This window comes from Rhea pennata, chromosome 8 (assembly GCF_028389875.1).
Source record: "Rhea pennata isolate bPtePen1 chromosome 8, bPtePen1.pri, whole genome shotgun sequence".
NCBI classification, from domain to species: Eukaryota; Metazoa; Chordata; class Aves; order Rheiformes; family Rheidae; genus Rhea; species Rhea pennata.
Window position 1 is genome coordinate 32,380,903 of NC_084670.1, and position 16,914 is coordinate 32,397,816.

Consider the following 16,914-nt stretch of genomic DNA (forward strand, 5'->3'; position numbering starts at 1 on the left):
AAGAGTTCTTAAAAAAACTAAGTAAATGTGAAACACTGTTTCTTTAATCGAAATTGTTAACACTAAGTACCACTTGACCCTTAGATGTCTAGCTATGAATTACAGAGATATCTTTGATGTCATCAAGTGTATTAGTATTCATCTCCAAACGTAGATCTTGGATTAATTTGGAGAGTGCATCTTCTTCTGCATCGCCTGATGCAGTAAATTCCACAATCCCTCCTGCTGATGTAGGTGTGTCTGTAGGCTGAAGAATGGTGACTCCATGGCCACTGTTACTAAAAATGTGATTATTTTTCATCTTCAGTTTGGGGACAGGAACAACCTGTTAGGGAATCAAAAGGCATGGACATTGGAAGATACATTGCGGTATTAGCCCTGTTCTCTTTCTGTATCTATTTATTGCATCCAGACAACACTTGCTTTGTCCCTCAAACTTCATCTTAGCCCAGTTACCTCACTAATGCAAAGCTGGAACCATGTGATGTCCAGTGGTTTTAAAGTGAATACATTTAGTAATTTAAATATTGGCCTACAATTCTTAAATGTGATCTAACATCTGTTAAAGCTTTCCAATTTCACATTCTAGTTGTTGCTAGCCTTCTAGAGAAGGCTGCATTTCAATAGGAAGTAGGAGATAGGTGCAGTGTGAGCACAGAAGAGAACCAAGCTTAAGGGAGGGCCCTGAAGCAACCGGCTATTTTATACAAGGGCAATAGAGGAGTTCTTCCACAGCTTGGCAAAAAAGTAAAGATTAATTTATACTGAGGAATTGTGCAGATACAGCATATTCAGTGGTACCTTGAAAACGTTTCTTAGAGTGCCCCTCTGGTGCTGACGGGCAGAACAGCCCATTTCCTGACTGCATGGAAGCTCAGTGCCAAGCTGTTTGGCACTGCCAGAAGTTTCCCAATCTTGACTTGTGCAGGAACACAATTCAGGGTACTGGGAAGAAATCCAATGTACCCTAGTGGGTCGGTCTCCCTGTTGGACAGCAGCTCAGGTTTATGTCCCGCTACTCCCGTTAAGGTTTTGTTCTGAGCAGGCCTTTGTGTGTAGTAGGGCCCTTTGCTGCAGTTTGCTTTCAACTACGTAACTATCATTTGCTTTTCCCTACTTCTAACTATTAAGTTTCAGGAGGCAGAATAAGATACCAGGGATTTTCAAGTACATGTGCAATGTTCTACGATACTGGCTGAAAACAGTTTTACTGGGGTATGTGAACATTAAATTCTAGCTAAAGAAATACCATTTTTAGAGTAAACTCCATGTTTCTCAGGTCACCTTACAAAAATGATTCTGAATTTTAACTGTAAAGCTATTATATCTACTATTACTAGAAAAAGACCATAAATCGTTACCTTAATGTTAATGCCACCCAGGCTGTGATGTGAGGTCTCACTAGTTCTGCTATTGCAGTGATGAATTTTGTTACCTTCTAAAATGGCTGTGCTCCCTGGGTACAGCTCAACACCAGCACCCTGGTCATTAAACAAAGAGATTAAATCCAATGTAATGTTGTTAGTAAGGACTGTTTAAAAAATAATCTGATACTCAGATTAAGTGTAATAGCGTTCTGAAATTCTGTAGGTCATACTCCTACGTTGCAAGTTGACATTGACAAAGAATTTTTAAGGGCACAGTTCTGAGAACTGCTCAGATTGCAGGCTGTGGAGGGAAAAGCTGACATTGGTTATTTAGCATCTAAAAACTACAGTTCAGGAGATATTTTAATATGTAAAACTCCAGTGCATACATAAAGTGTCAAGCATGAAAATACTGCTTAACAATATTCAGTCTGGTTTTTAATATGTAATCCATCGGGGCAAGTTAAGTGGGAAAGCAATAATCTTTGCCAACACTTCCTCTGCTAGAAATGAATACAGCAGTCTAAACAAGGATTGATGTGCTAGTGAAGAGCTTAAACAGCTTGGCTATAGAGAACTGAAAAGTAACGTGAAATGACATGTACGTTTTCACAGTAGAATCGGAGCTGGAGATGAGTTTACTTTGTCAGTAAATTGATCTGTCCTTTGTTTCAAAAAGCCAGCTCGTTGGAACATTCACATTTCTTGTGCAACGAATTTAATTATTTGAAATTAAAGAATGAAGTACCTGAGCTCCAGTAATCTCGCTATCTGTGACAGTCAGCGAAGCTCCAGTAAGCACACAGACTCCGGTTCCTTCACACCTTAGTACACAATTTGCTAAAGTCATGTGGCCAGATTCAACAACCACGATACCATCGACTGTCCCCTGCTGTACCAATGTAAGGTGCATTAGTTTTATATCTTTGGCTTTGGATACCACAAAACTATCATGAGTTGGTTCTGAAACAATCATGGTTTCTTCTGGTTTTCCGGTTCCTGATGGAAAAGGAGAAGAGTATAGCAGTATCAAAACAGTTATATGAGGAATAACACTTGTCAGTTGGTTTCCTAAATTTTTATCTCGCTTGTTTTAAAACTTCCAATATAATTATTAAAAATGCTACCAACAAATAACAAATTGCAGTTAAACCAAGTATTTTAAAGCTTGATTTCGTCAACTGGACCCCATGCTTGCATGCCTAACTGTATGCACAACGCTGCATTAAATAGCAAGCACTAACGCTGTTCATGTAAATGGTAGTTTCAAAAGCCTGACAATCAGAACACATAGCACAAGGGCATGAATACGAGTATCTCAGCACTAAAGAGAAAATACAACATGGTAACTGCTGTCTTTGAGGTAATATACAGTGGCCGGTCTCTTGTGAACAGCCTGTTGGAGTCAGTCACACAAGAAATCTGACAGTCTGCTGTTTATTGCGCTGTTCCAATAAATTTGCAGGTTACTCAGGCGAGTGCTCAGGCAGCACTTTACATAATGTAGCCTAGTATGAGAATTGAAAAAACTTCTTTAGATACCGGCAGCTTTCCACCAGTGGAGAGGAGTTCAACAGAACTACTCTGTGAGCATTACCTAAGGTTTAGAAGAACGCTAAGAGGTCATTTGTAGCATCAGCATTAATGGTATCCTGCTGATCTCCAGACAACCATCTCCAAGACACTTCGCAGCTACTCCCAGCATTTTTTCTTGAAAGTCTTTTCTCATAAGCAGTATCTTTACAGAAAGAGTTTTCCTACAGAATTATTTATAAGGATTTGTTCTTGATTTGCAGAGCAGCTGTTAAAACTGTGCACATTTTTTTGAATTATTTGTTCCTGAGATTAATTGACCAAATTAGCATTGCAATTAGTTAAGTGATCTTTTTTCCTGCCTCCAAATTAAAAATGTGGTGAAGAATACTCGGGTAAACCTGTCACAGGTATGACGGCTTAACATGCGAGATCTTACCTCTCGCTGAAAAAGAGATGCAGTAAGAGTTTAAAACCTACAAAAAAAAAGATGAAGAGGTGAACACTGCCAAGCTGTAACGTGTCTGCTCGCTCAGAGCACTGACAAGAGAAGAGAGCTGAAAATGGCTGCCTAAAAGCACTTTCTCAACACGATGAGAAAGAGCGCGTCTCATTCTGAACCACCTGCCATCACCTCAGGACGGGGCCCTGCTCTTTGCAGCAAGGAGGTACGTACGCTTCATAGGCGCACGCAGGCCCCAGATTCACTTACGTTTTCTACTACCTCATTCAAAAATCTCCCTTGAATGAAGAAAGTGTGTATTTACAAACACAAACAGTTTCCATTCAGGTAACTGCAACAAATCAAAGCTGGAGGACCGGGAGGAGAAAAGAAGCCCCCCCCCCCCGAATTCCAGGAATGGGAAAATAGGCAAATTAAAGGAAGTTCTAGGCAATGCATGTGACACTTCGCTGCCTGTTCTGAGCCGCCTGGTGATTTTCTGCTAACACTGACAGCTCTGAAAATTTTTCAACCTGACCTTGTTCTGAGCAGTACCAGAAAGCTGCACTAAAGCATCCTTGAAGCAACAGGCACTGCATAAATAACCACAGCAGCGGCTTTGCGTGAGGCACTGGTATTTCCAAGTTACACCTAGGTAGGCTGGTTCCAGAAGGATGCGGAAGTCATGTAGTAAGAAGAAACAGATCCTGCCTTAGCATTTGCTGTCTCAGGCAGTTACTGGCCTCAGTGAAGACCAGGCACTGAAAGAGCATGTGTGTTTGAGTGTATATGTGCATGTGTGTGTACATGCATGGGTGGGGGGGAAATAAATGACTGAGATGCAGGAAGTGGCTTAAGTTCATCTGTACCATTGCTGGGAGCTTTGTCATACCAGTTAGTACAAACCATCCTGTCACAGAATGGCCAGCTTTAACAAGTAATTCGGTATACACTAGCACCTGGCGGTACGCACATTAAGAAAAACCACACCAGAACTGAAGCAGCATTTTTGCAGCATTTTTTCATGATATTAAAAGGCAGGAAAAGATTGATAAAGTTTAAAATAAACTCAGAACCTGATGCCATACTTTGCAAGATGCCAAATCATGACATGATACAGGCCTCAGCCTGAAAAAGGAAATGTATGCAAGTGAATGTATGTTTTTAAATAACCCATGCATGCAGGCTTTATATTTAGTGATCATGACTGGAAAGTGTGTTAGTGCTCATTTCCAATTAAGCCTATCATTAGAGTGAGTTCAATGTAGTGTCGACACTGACATTCTTATTAGAAACAAACAAAACCACTCTTCTCAAGAGACATCAAGGACAACACCCTGCCTATTTTTGAGGTGCTGTTATTTGCATTTAACTTACAGTGCCTGAAAAAAAAACAACCCTCCGCTCCTGCCATGAAGAACAGAAACAATGCATGCAAATTTTGTGTGTCCACCTGTCAATGGGGATGAGGAGGACCTATCCTTTATAAGATTACTAGTTTGTTAGCTATTAAAGTTCTAATGAACTGATTATTTCACTGAATTCCTGTTTTATTGTATTCAAGTTGCGCAGTATTTTTCTTCTGGTAGTAACTAACAAATCATACCCTGCTATTTATTTTCACATTGGAAGGCTTTAATCCAGTTAAAAGCTCCAGCAAGCATATTTTTCCCTGACATTTTGCTGAGAGTCACTAATCTGAACAGCTTTAGAGCTACAGTTCATAAAGACAGAGGTAAGTTAAGAAGAACACAATACCAACCTCTAATAATAATGTCTTCAGTTAACATGGATAAGTTTATGGCCTTATATTCTCCTGGGAAAACAACCACGGTGTCTCCACTGTAGCAGCTTTCTAAAGCCACGTTCAGATTCTCATGATGCTGAAGTGGAGTGTCCACAGAAAAATCCTTAACCTGTACAGGAAAGAGAGCCACTTCCTAGATTTGAGCAAATTTAAAACAAAACAAAACAAAATCACATCTCCTATGTCAACTTTGTTTAGCATAGTTTTTCTGACTCATCTACAGTTTGAATAAGGAGAAAGTTCCCCTTACCATTTCAGCTGTCATCGTTTTAGCGACGGTATGAGTTACGGTTTTCCCATCAGCTCTGTACCCCTTCCTGCGCCTTAGTATCCTTGGGGTCAAAGGTCCATGGGCTCTGAAATTTAGAAGAAATCTACGTACTACAGTTAAATGTTAAGCAAAACATTTCCGATGCTTGCAAACAATGACTTAAATTTATGCTCTGTTACTGCATTGAAGAGCTGTGTGCATTTAAGTGCAATACCCTCAATGACAGAGAAACCAGGAATATTCAGCTTCACAAAAACTCACAGCATTGAGGATTAAAAAAAAAAAAAAAGTTCAAAAGCACCATCTTCAGTATTTCCATTTGGTTTAGGCCAGAATCATTTAGCACTCAAAACCACCATGTGACACATCCAAATCCTCAATAAACTTTAGATTAGTTAAGTGCTAACGTTCTGGGCTTTAACTCGCATTTGAAAAAAAATGCTGAATTCTAAACAGTGTTGTTTATTCTCATGTACCTACAGACTAATACAGACAGGGCCAAAACTACTTCGATGATGTTTAAGCGCCATCTAACTTAAAGCAACATTTCAGGCTTCTTTGCAAAATCTATTTACTATGCCAAGATGACTGTTCATTAATGCCTTTCAAGACACTGATAATCTGTCACTGGGTTACTCTCCCTTCTCTCCCTTTCAGAACTTGCAACCAGATCAGTCTTTCCCAAGTTGCGGCATACTTTGCACTCCAGATAGCAGCTGTGAAATCAAATAACCTTTTATCTTTCCATCACATCTAGCAGCAGACCACTGCACAGCTGTTCCACTGCCAAGAGGTACTGTCAGCCCAGTGACAGATGTGCAGTTGCTCCACAGAAGTTACTGCAGACAAACAGGGAGGTGGATTTATGATAATTTTAATTATATGCTTTTCACATAGGAATGCGGCTTCAATCATTGTGTGGACAAAGCTTCCAGTAAGTGGCATTCCTGAAGGTGTTTTCTACATACACTTATACTTATCCTCCACCTTTCATCCTTTCCCTTTGCAATCAATTCTGGGACTTTGTGGTGAGAAAGAATTCGAGGATTTAGTATCATCCAAACTCTTGATGTGGGAACTGTACGAGCATGACCTGCAGGATACTCTTAGAGCAGAAAACTTCTGGGAGAAATTCCCAGTGATGTAATATTTTCCAAGGCGGTGTTATAAACTTTATTTATTTATTTATTTTTTAATCTTTCAGTGACTCAGAAATCTGGCAGTGTCTGAAGTACTAACTTTGCTAGTACAATATGAGCATCTGTGGTGGGTGGAAGGATAGAATGTGACATTAAAAGTTCTGCAACAGAAAAAAGTTCTTCAACAGAAGATTATCTGAAGATAAATTTAAGAAACAGGAGACAGAAAGAATCTGTAAATACTAGGTACTGATTACAGCTCAATAGTCTCAGGAGAACCAAAGACCAAGGATATAAAAGTTAGAATTAAAATAGAGTAAGTTATCTAAAAATACAAGGACACATTACGATAAAAAGCAAAAAATACTTACTCTTTATTGTACTGTGCCTGATAGCAAACATGTCTTTTTGCCCAATAATCTTCTGTCCCACCACTACTCTTGAGATTTAAAATATTTCTGGTCCTGAGTGTTTCTGGTACATAATCACTCAAGTCATAATTAAGGGATTTATATGCTACATGAGAAAAAATAATTTTCTCCCTGACTCTGACAGATTTTCTATGTAATTCTAGACAGAAGATTTAATCCAGTTTCACATATTAATTGTACACCCTTTATATTCTGTATGTTATGTTTAAGACATTTGCAAATTAGCCCATGGATATGCAGGCAACGAAAACTACAATTTCAAAGTAGTTACAAATTGCTAAATAACCTGGAAAACAAGCTCCAGGCTTCTCAAGCATAAAACCCAAAGCAATATATATATATTTTTTCCACCAAACTATTCTGACCTTAATTATTACTTCTAAAATGGTTACAGTAGCACTGGGTTCCCTGGAAGTGTTGGAATAATTCATTCATTAATTTTCACAATAACAACATACTTTCATCAGAACACTATTAAATAAAGACCATGCTAAAATGTTATATATACTTAGCGGTGGATGGAGTATATGCATTTATTTATAGTAAGATGGATTAAATGAGCATTTATTAATAAACCAACTATGCATACAGTGAGTGGCACTCAGCCACTGCATTAAAAAATGAAAAGATACAATTAAAAAATGTAACTGTTTTACGGACACCAGAACTAGTGAAATATGGTTTGCTCTGGAACTGTATTTTGAGATGTATTGAATTTCATGCCTTTAAAGTATGCAAGCTCACAATGTTTAGTTATCTATTTTCACTATTTAAACTCACAGAAACTTACCTGTGAAACTCAGCTCTTTTGAACAAATTTTACTGAAATCTGACACCAGTTTCAGTTCTATATGAAGAACAGTGGTGGATAGATGGTCCCAGGAGTTGCTTCCTTAGGAAATAGCCTCAAAAATAGCATGTGATCACGCCTGAGCAACTGCTGCAATGCGATATGGCAGTTGCACAGGCATCCCTAGAATTGTGACATTTTTAGTTTCTAAATGATTGAGTTTGCAATCTTAACCTCATTTGATTGCTCATACAGTGTGAATCCACACACACATACTCTCTTGAAATGTAGTATAGTTCTGAAGCTGCCAGTTAATCAGAATGCTCCAGTCCTTACTCCAACAAGAAAAGAGATGCGTGCTAGATACTTAAATTTTACTTCAGTAGCTGTATGAGAAAGGGCAGTATCATACTTTGCTTCTCTGTAATAATGCCATTAAAAATTATACAAATAAGTATGAAACTTTTAAAAACTGTAATTTATAAATCACAGCACTTGTTAACAAAAAATAACTTTTCGAAGGTAACAAGTACCTACCACTCCTTGGAATAGATTTGGTTTGGAATTTTCAAGTAGCTGGTAATTAGAAGGGTTACCTGAGGCGTAGGTCCTCCCATATTTTCAGCAATCCACACAGCATTACTAGTTCATAGTACTTTTTCCAACACTCTACAACTTCTTCTTCTGTGGGTTCTTCTTCAATGTTACTTTGATATTGAATCAATTCCAAACGCAAAATTTTATACTTCTCCAGATGTTTTTTGAAGCGGTGACCCACTGGAGCAGGAATAGTTCCATTCTGAATATCATACCAACTTTAAAAAGTAAACAAGAGGAAGAACTCCTTACAAAGAGAACTCTGTACATTTTTTTTTCTTTTGATAAGATACTTACAGGTTAATTCTCTCTTCTACCAGAGCTGAATATGTCTCACAGCTTTCATCGGCATCCCAGTCCCTCCAAATGAAATCATAGAAGAATCTGTAGGATATATTCATGTTACAATATGTAAAGTGGATACAGCGGCAGAACTTATTTTTTCCTGACAAACTAGTCATAACTTTCCACTGAAATACTCCCAAACCACAAAAAACAGGACTCATTATATACAACACTGCAATCTAGTTTCCTAAACTCACTTAATTCTACATCTCTGTTTCTCTCTTACCTACTTAAAAGTACCTAGAAAGTTTCCATGGCATGAGATTTTTTCAAATTTAATTTTTAAAATTTTCCAATTTATACACCCGTGAAAAGGGGTAAGAGTACTAACGAAACTGTTCTTCATGGAAATGGGCATGTAGTTCATAACACATTTCCACTATATAATTTCTCAACTTCCAATACCAGGGACATCTTTGGGGTGGAGTGAAGTGTGTGTGGAAGATGCAAGGAAAGAGATACAACCCCCAAATGCTTTCCCACTAGCTTCAAAACATTTTGCCGTGGACTTAACCCATTTGGAGAACTCCAGCTCTCCAGACAATCTCACAAAGTAAGATAACAAAAGATAAATTTTGTTCCACATGAAGAGTAGACAGCTCTAGGAGGATAGTTTTCTTTTACACATTCACATGTTATACAGCACAAAAATACAGCTAACATGAAAACAAGATCTGCTGGGCCATCTCAAAATTCTCTGTCTTCCTGCAAAAGTCCCACAAAGATGGTTTTCTCATCACAAACAACTGATGTTATACTACACTTCCATACAGGAATCTTAAAACACAGAAGCAGCAGACCAAGCAGAAACTGACTTTTTTGCAAGGCTTTAACTTTAACTAAAAGACTCCTCATAGCAGGAGAAAGGGAAGAGGAAGAAAAAGAGAAGAAAGAGAAGAAAGACATTTCCAAGATCTTTTGTCTTCAAAAGAATGCCTTAGAGAAATAAAATGCATCTGATTTAAAGCAATAATAGCATTCAGCAAGGCTCTGCAATCATGAAATTACCTAGTGAAAAATACTGGACAGGACACAATCCCATTCTTGACTAGCTGAGCCATTATAAGGAGGGGAAGAACATAATGGAACTGTTTTGTGGCTGATAAATGCCTATGCTGATCCTTCAGGGGGGGGGGGGTTAAAAAAAGGTGGCAATTCTAAAATAGTTTTCCTAATATGGAATATTTCCTAATACGGAATACTGCAAATAATGTACAAGTGAGATAAAATTCTGGCTTGACTATCATTTATGGTGGTCGGGGAGAAGGGAACAGTAGGAAACACTCGAGGACAATAAAACTTACCTGGTTTTCTGCAGAATGTTAACTGATAGCTTGCAAAATAAACAAAACTTTCTTACAAAAAGATTTTGAGATTAGGATGGTGGTAAGATGTTTCAGGTAATTGCCAAAATCCCAGACCATATGTAGATTTATGCATGAAAGGCAAAACCTTTATTGCGAGACTAAGGTTTTCAAGTGCCATAGGTCTGAGACCTATCTTATTTGAGCTAAGTCTCAAAACGGATAGAACAATCCCAAATTAATGAACTCATTTTTGCTGTTCTCTAGTTTGTAATCTGAATCTTGAAAAGAGAGGAGAGAGCTTTAAAACACCTACCCACACATATATGCACACCACACACACACAAACTATTTGGATCATTTGGGACAACTGATGCTGGGAAAACAGATGAGCAGTAGCACCGGTGTTTATTGTATGGCCTTTTACAGCTGCAATAGAATTCCTCAGTGCTAATACAGACATTTAGGTTGGCTAGTGGAGCTGGCAGGCTGCTTGCATGAATAGCCAGAAACTTGGTGATACTTTTGGAATGGAATTCCGTTTAGTTCATCATTTGGGCAAGACAGCAGTCTACCACAAAAGAACAGAAAGGAGGGGAAGAGGGGGAAATAATCACACCTCTGTCTGTGCAGGCCAGTTATTCCAGTGCAGCCTAGTAAGAGTAGAGCACTTTTAATAGCCTGCCTGTGCCAATCGAAGCTGGGCTGCTCTACTACACCGATAAAGAAGAAAATGAGTAAGTGCTATGAAAAAGCAGACTGGGTTATGCCACACTGACCAAAAAGAACAGACAGAAAACAGACAGTCGTGTTCTAGCAGTAAGAGATTAGCATCCACATCCTGCACAAATAACACCCCTCCCACAACTGAGAGAAAGCAGTGAGAAATGAAGAACATCAGCTACAGCAGTATCTTGCTGAGTGACCTAGGCGAATTCAGCAGGCATACCATGAGGCAGGAACGTGGAACAGGAAACTCTGCTGACTTGCTTCTGCTTTCACTAGTTTTTCCTGAGTAAGAAGTAGGGTATATTGGCTCCTACGTTATATGAAGACATACATGACAGAGGAGAAAGTAGGTAAGTTCCAAAATAGATGTAGTTACATGCTCAGTTTAAGCCAAAGTGTGCCTGCTGCTGCTGCCGCTGCTGCTGCCGCTGCTGCTCCTGACTATCCTGAGAACTCTGGCCCCACTTCTCTGCTAATACTGTTTTGGTCAGTTTTCAGTTGGGGAGGATCAGCTCACTGATCCACCTCGTTATAAGGCTGCAAACTCAACAAAGCAGACACAGCAGAAGCAATACAGAATACACGGTTGGGACAAGGCAGAACTGCATGTTCAATGACAGCCTCAGACAGGCTTAAACGGATCGTTAAACTTCATGGCAAGGTTCCTTTGATGTATAATCTGGTTCAGATCTGCTATGTTTAATATTAATCATTTCTGTGATATTTTCTGGAATGGATGCTTTTATGAAGTGACACTGATTTCCTATGTACTCTAAAATAATTTCAGTCCAACTTGGTGGCATCAAATAAAAAAGCAGAAGAAAACACAGCAGAAGAAGTGCCCGTGAAAGAGGTCATTCCAAAACTTCCAACTTTTTCAACCGATGCTAGGTGCTGGCATTTGAGAGGCAGTCAACCTTGTGAGAATTTCTAATGTGATGGTACTTAATTGTGAAGCAGCATGGTACTGTGAAGCATAGCTGCTACAAAAGTCTGCTTCGGAAGGGGCTCCTTCTTTCGTAGGAGCTTCTGTGTTCGCAAGCTTACAGTGGTAGCAGATCACAAAGCATCTGGCACCCACAGTAAGAAATGTACAGAAGTCAAATGAGCAACACAGCATGTTCTTGTTTTATGCAAGTTAGGACAAATTATGCATAAATATATTTCTCTGCATATGCAAATGACTGCTAAAAAAGTATTGCCATCATCAACAATCAGTGGAAGAATCAGAGCTAAATTCTAGCTGTAATATCTGTTTGTTCCCACCTCTCAGAGGATCATCAGAGTAACAAGAAATACTTTAACAGAAATAAAACATATTGTTGAAATGAATGTTACCATTCTCTGTTGGGAGTCACATATTCACTGAGTTCATCTAATTTCCTGATTATATGGCCCTAACCATTACTGCAAGCACCTAATCTGCATTTAGCACTCTCTGCAGTTTTTCAGGTAGCTAATATTACACAAAATGAAAAAAAAAAAAAAAACACAAAGTCAAACCACTATGAGAAAAGTCTTCTTCGTAATTACAGACTGTTGTTTTGTAATCTTTATTTGAAGGGTAAATGAGGCACCAAAAATGAAGCAAAATAAATCAGCAGATAAATGAGAAAACATTTTCATGTTTTCAAATTCAAAGAGCTGAGATTATGATTTCTTTTTATTCCCTAACTCAGGACAGAGCCAAAAGCTAAATTTTTCAGAACTTGGAATAAGAGTTTCATCTTTTAATCTTCTAGACTGTTTGCTTTATGAATTTTTTAAACAAAGCAATCTTAAAATCCCCCCCCCTCAAATCTTTGAGAAGAACATAGATTTCTAATCCAAAAAATCATTGTCTTAGAAGTGTCACTTTAAAGTAACACGGGGAGCAAAGTCAACTTTGCAATTCCCTTTTTCTCAAGTGGTTCTCAGTCATCAGAATCCATACCAATATTGCTTAGCTGACACTTCTAATCAAAAAAAAAAAATAGCAGTCTGTCTTGAGAGTTGATGTGACATAGCCTCAAAAAGCCATGCATTTATAGCAATAAAGGAACAATCTTGAATTAAAAGGAAAAAGATAGGGGGAGCTGCTTGAGTGAGGAGACTAAATACTAGAAATTTATGTAGAGCCAAGGATGTGGGAATGAATGTTTGACACTTCTAGGCTAAATCAATCGGTGAAATAAATTTCCTAGACATGTGACATGGATTTTCTCAAAATACATTTTCAGTCTTACCACATCTCAGATTCAAGTTTTCTTTGTGATTCCTCTTACACTATTACCAAAACAAAGTAACCTTTCCAATATTTTTGCTATGGATACAGCTCTTCAGTTAATGTTTCACCAGCTGTGAATGGTAAAATAGTGCAAAATATGCTAAATACCTTACAACTTCCAAAGCCTGAGCAATTTCAAAGACAGCATTGTCCTGTCCCTCTACAGGGTAGACTTCCAGCAAAGGTACACAATGGTCCAATTCCTCCAAAATATTATCAACCAATTCTCTTGGTATATTTGCAATATTAGAAGAAAACGGTTCAACAACAGATACAGATGCTTTGAGCTGAGATGATGAATTCTGAGGCAGTTTCCAAGTAACCTAAATTAGACAAAAGGCTGCATATGTCAGTATCTCTTTACATTAGTATCATCATGTACATGAATGATAGAAATAAGGGTATTTGTATGGTCTTGCAATTCTTTTTTTTTCATAATTCCTGAAAGTTTCACATTAAAAATGGTCTACAATATTAAACTAAAAGTCAGTATTTGTGTGAATAGCGTCTTATCTTCTTGTCATTCTTTCCCAGCAGAATATGTATGAGTCACTAGCAGGCTAGGTACAGCATACATTAAAAATAATGGTTACATCAGGTAGCTATAGTAACCAATGTCTACAAGTAGGCAACGAAAGCCTATTTAAGCTGTCCTAAACCCTAGTTTCTGAATTTATATTTTAAAGGATAGTTATTTTACCCAATGCGTGTGACTCATTTATTCAAAGTTGCCTAAACAATGAAAGTAGCTTATTTAGCTTTTCCACACTAAATAACTTGGTCTTAGTTGCTTCCAACTTTGATGAAGCTTCATTTTCAGACTGAAACTTTCCAGGTCCAGTCTCTATGAAGGTGATCTTCAAAAAGTGTAGTAAAGCCAGAGCTATCAACTGATTTTATAGAAAGCCATCTGTAAAGAAGACTTAAGAGTCACTGTAGATAAGTGAACAAAAAGAGTTGAATATATGGTGACTGCAAAGACACAATATGTATAAAAACGTTCCTAATACTTCTGCATACAGTAATGCAAAGCTTACTTCTAAAATACCTCTAATTCTCATGTCGATCATTTTTATATTGTTAAAAAATTGGAGAACATTCAGTGAGATCACAAAATATTCAAGGTCAAAATACATTTGCTGAAAAGACTTCAGCCAATTTAGCTTATCTAAGAGAAGACTGAGAACTTGATCTTGAGCTGAAAGTATTTACATAATAGAAGTCTTAGAAGAGAAGGTTAGTTTTCTTTCTAAGGAAAAAAAATCTACTTTAATCACAACACACTCTGCTTAGTAATGGTCATTCTATCCCATGGAAAGATAACTTTCTTCACTGCAAGAGTCCCTGGGTGAAATTCTGTTATATTAAATACTCTACATAGGTCATTAGCCTACTGTTTCAAAAATTAGTTTACATGAATCATCAAGTGTATCAGAGCTCAAGATAAGAGGCAGCAAGAAAAATTACCTCGACAAGTATTGCAACAGACGGTGTAATTAAATCTTCAGAATTGACAAAGAAGAGCTCTGGATTAGCCTTCCAGATTCCAAGCCAGTTGTTTTCTTTCATCTTCAGTTTTTCCAAAAGGTATTTGCTCATCGCATCACCAGCATCCTCTGCCTATTTTAAGAATTAAGGATGAAAGATCTACATTAACTCTGCATTAACTAAGAAAAGTTAATATACAAAGTAAAAAAAAAAAAAAAAAAAAAAAAAAAAAGTATCCATGTGATCTGTAATGTCACATTAATGTAACATGGGAAACTGCTGCAGTGTTTACTTCTCCTGGAATCATACCTAAATTATATCTCATAATAGTAATACGGTCATTTCTGTGGCTTAGAGTATCCAGTTAGTCCCCTAGCTGCCTTCTTAGACTACCTATTAGCTGGTCTGCTTTTATATATATATATACACATATACATATATATATGTGTATGTGTGTGTATAGATACATACATAAATGTATGATATATATATAATATATATTTAAAAGATATAGATAAGATATATGATATATATAAATATATATATAAAGATACATATAAAGATACGTAAGATAGACAGATATATATCTTCTTTTGATCTGTTGTTTTGTTAATCAGATGTTTTCTCACTGTTTCAAGAGCAGGTTCCTCCTCTTGACCTGACTGCTCCAGAGCTGAACATTCCTAACAAGCATGCTCATGTATTTTTGTGCCATTCCTACTAATGAATTCTTCAAAACAGCCATTTATGGAACATTTCAAACTCCACAAGCTCCAGGAAATGTGAGAAAGTACAGGAAGTTATGATGTAAAAATACAGAAACGGTAACATACTTGGAAGAATGATTATGACACTATGCAGTGCTGTAAGTATGTTCTAATTCAGATTGGCACAACAGCAAAATAGACTGCTGGCTACCTGTCCATGTTGGTTAGAGTGGAAATCTCTCTGCTTGGTTCAGAACAGTGAGAATATCTTTGAAACAGCCTATTAGCTCATTTTCCTTTTCCTCTTTAGGTGCTGTATTTTCTTGTTCTAGGATATACCTCTTTCACCTCTGAACTAGCTGAGTCCTGCTGCCCTTGCTTGCCTGTGGCCCCAGCACGGGGTCCCCGCGCTCATTTTGTGTCGAGCACTTCGGATCAGCCCCATGCAGGATCCTGTGTTCTAAATGCATTTCCCTGATGTGGAAACATTAATCGGTACTACTGAAAGCAACGCTTTGAAAAAAGATACTGTATAGGTTATGAAGCTTATCCAAGAATCTCATTCCAGAATAAATCCCAAGGAAGGGAAACAATTTCTCCAAATAGAGCAGCTAGAAAAGAGCATTTAACTCCACCCCCAGGTTCTAAGCAGGGCCACACAACTGTCAGCCAAGACAGCAGTTTCTTTAGAACCGCAGGTGCCTTCTAGTGTGCCAAACGCTGCCCAAGCACTGTTACTCAAGCCCCTGGGAAGCAGTGCGGCTGACTGCTGCAGAGCTGGACCCAACAGTCCCCCTCTCCGCGGCATTTGCCATCACCTGCACGCATACAGAAGGGCTCTCCCCTTTTCAGAGCGAGCTGCAGATGTGACTCCCGGTGAGGAAAGTGTAATTAGGGATACACGGTCATTTCTGACACATGGCACTTTTCAAAACAGCAGACAATTTATTGCGGCAGACAGCGAACATAAGCATCTTGCGCTGACTCTGAGCCACAGCTAATGACCCGTTTCTGTGCAACTTATAAACCACCCTGAAGGCTGTTATTTAATGTGCTAGTGTCCCGTCTCATTCCTCTTTCCCCCTTCACCCCTTTGCTCACCTTTCAGCTCTCACTGGCCCTTACTCACCCTTCCTTCCCCTCAGCCTCCTCCCGGCCCCACCGTGCTGCGAGGCTCGCCCAGCCCAGGGGAGGGCCCTGCGCCGCGAGGGGCGGAGGGGGAGCGCGGCCCCGCGGCGCCGCTCACCTTGCAGCCCCGCAGCAGCGCGTCGCAGTAGAGCGCCACCACGTCGCCCCTGGCCATGGCGCTCAGGTGGGACGGGTACTGCCGCGGCAGCGGGGCGGCTTCCCCGGGCTCCTCGCTCACGCTGGGAAGCGGCGGCGGCGGCCAGCGCAGCCGCGCCTCACGGGAGGTCCCAGCCGGCTGAGTCCCCCCGCTTTCCTCCCCCGGGCCGCCGCCGCCCCTCTCCGCCGCCGCGCACGACGCCATCCCGCGCGCCGGCCGCCACGCGCCCAACGGCCGCCACCGGCCGCGGCGGGAGAGCGCAGCGCGGCGCGGCGCGGCCAGCCAATGGGGGCGCGGCTGGCGGCGAGCGGCCGTTGGGCGGCGAGCGGCCGTTGGGCGCGTGGCGGGCACGCGGCGGCCGCCGCCACTTCCCGCCTTTTCCCGGGCTGAGGCGCCGCAGCCGCGCGCGCGAC

At 39.7% G+C, this 16,914-nt stretch overlaps 1 protein-coding gene across 1 annotated transcript; it reads right to left on the reverse strand.

Moving 5' to 3' along the window:
* Positions 1–88: 88 nt before the first annotated feature.
* On the reverse strand, positions 89–16,705 carry SHCBP1L (SHC binding and spindle associated 1 like). Its single transcript, XM_062581695.1, has 10 exons — positions 16,463–16,705; positions 14,489–14,641; positions 13,130–13,344; positions 8,675–8,761; positions 8,377–8,595; positions 5,400–5,505; positions 5,105–5,258; positions 2,116–2,366; positions 1,362–1,481; positions 89–325 (listed from the first exon to the last, which is right to left on the reverse strand). Exons 1-10 carry the CDS (start codon positions 16,703–16,705, stop codon positions 89–91), a joined length of 1,785 nt encoding a protein of 594 aa, XP_062437679.1.
* Positions 16,706–16,914: the final 209 nt, after the last annotated feature.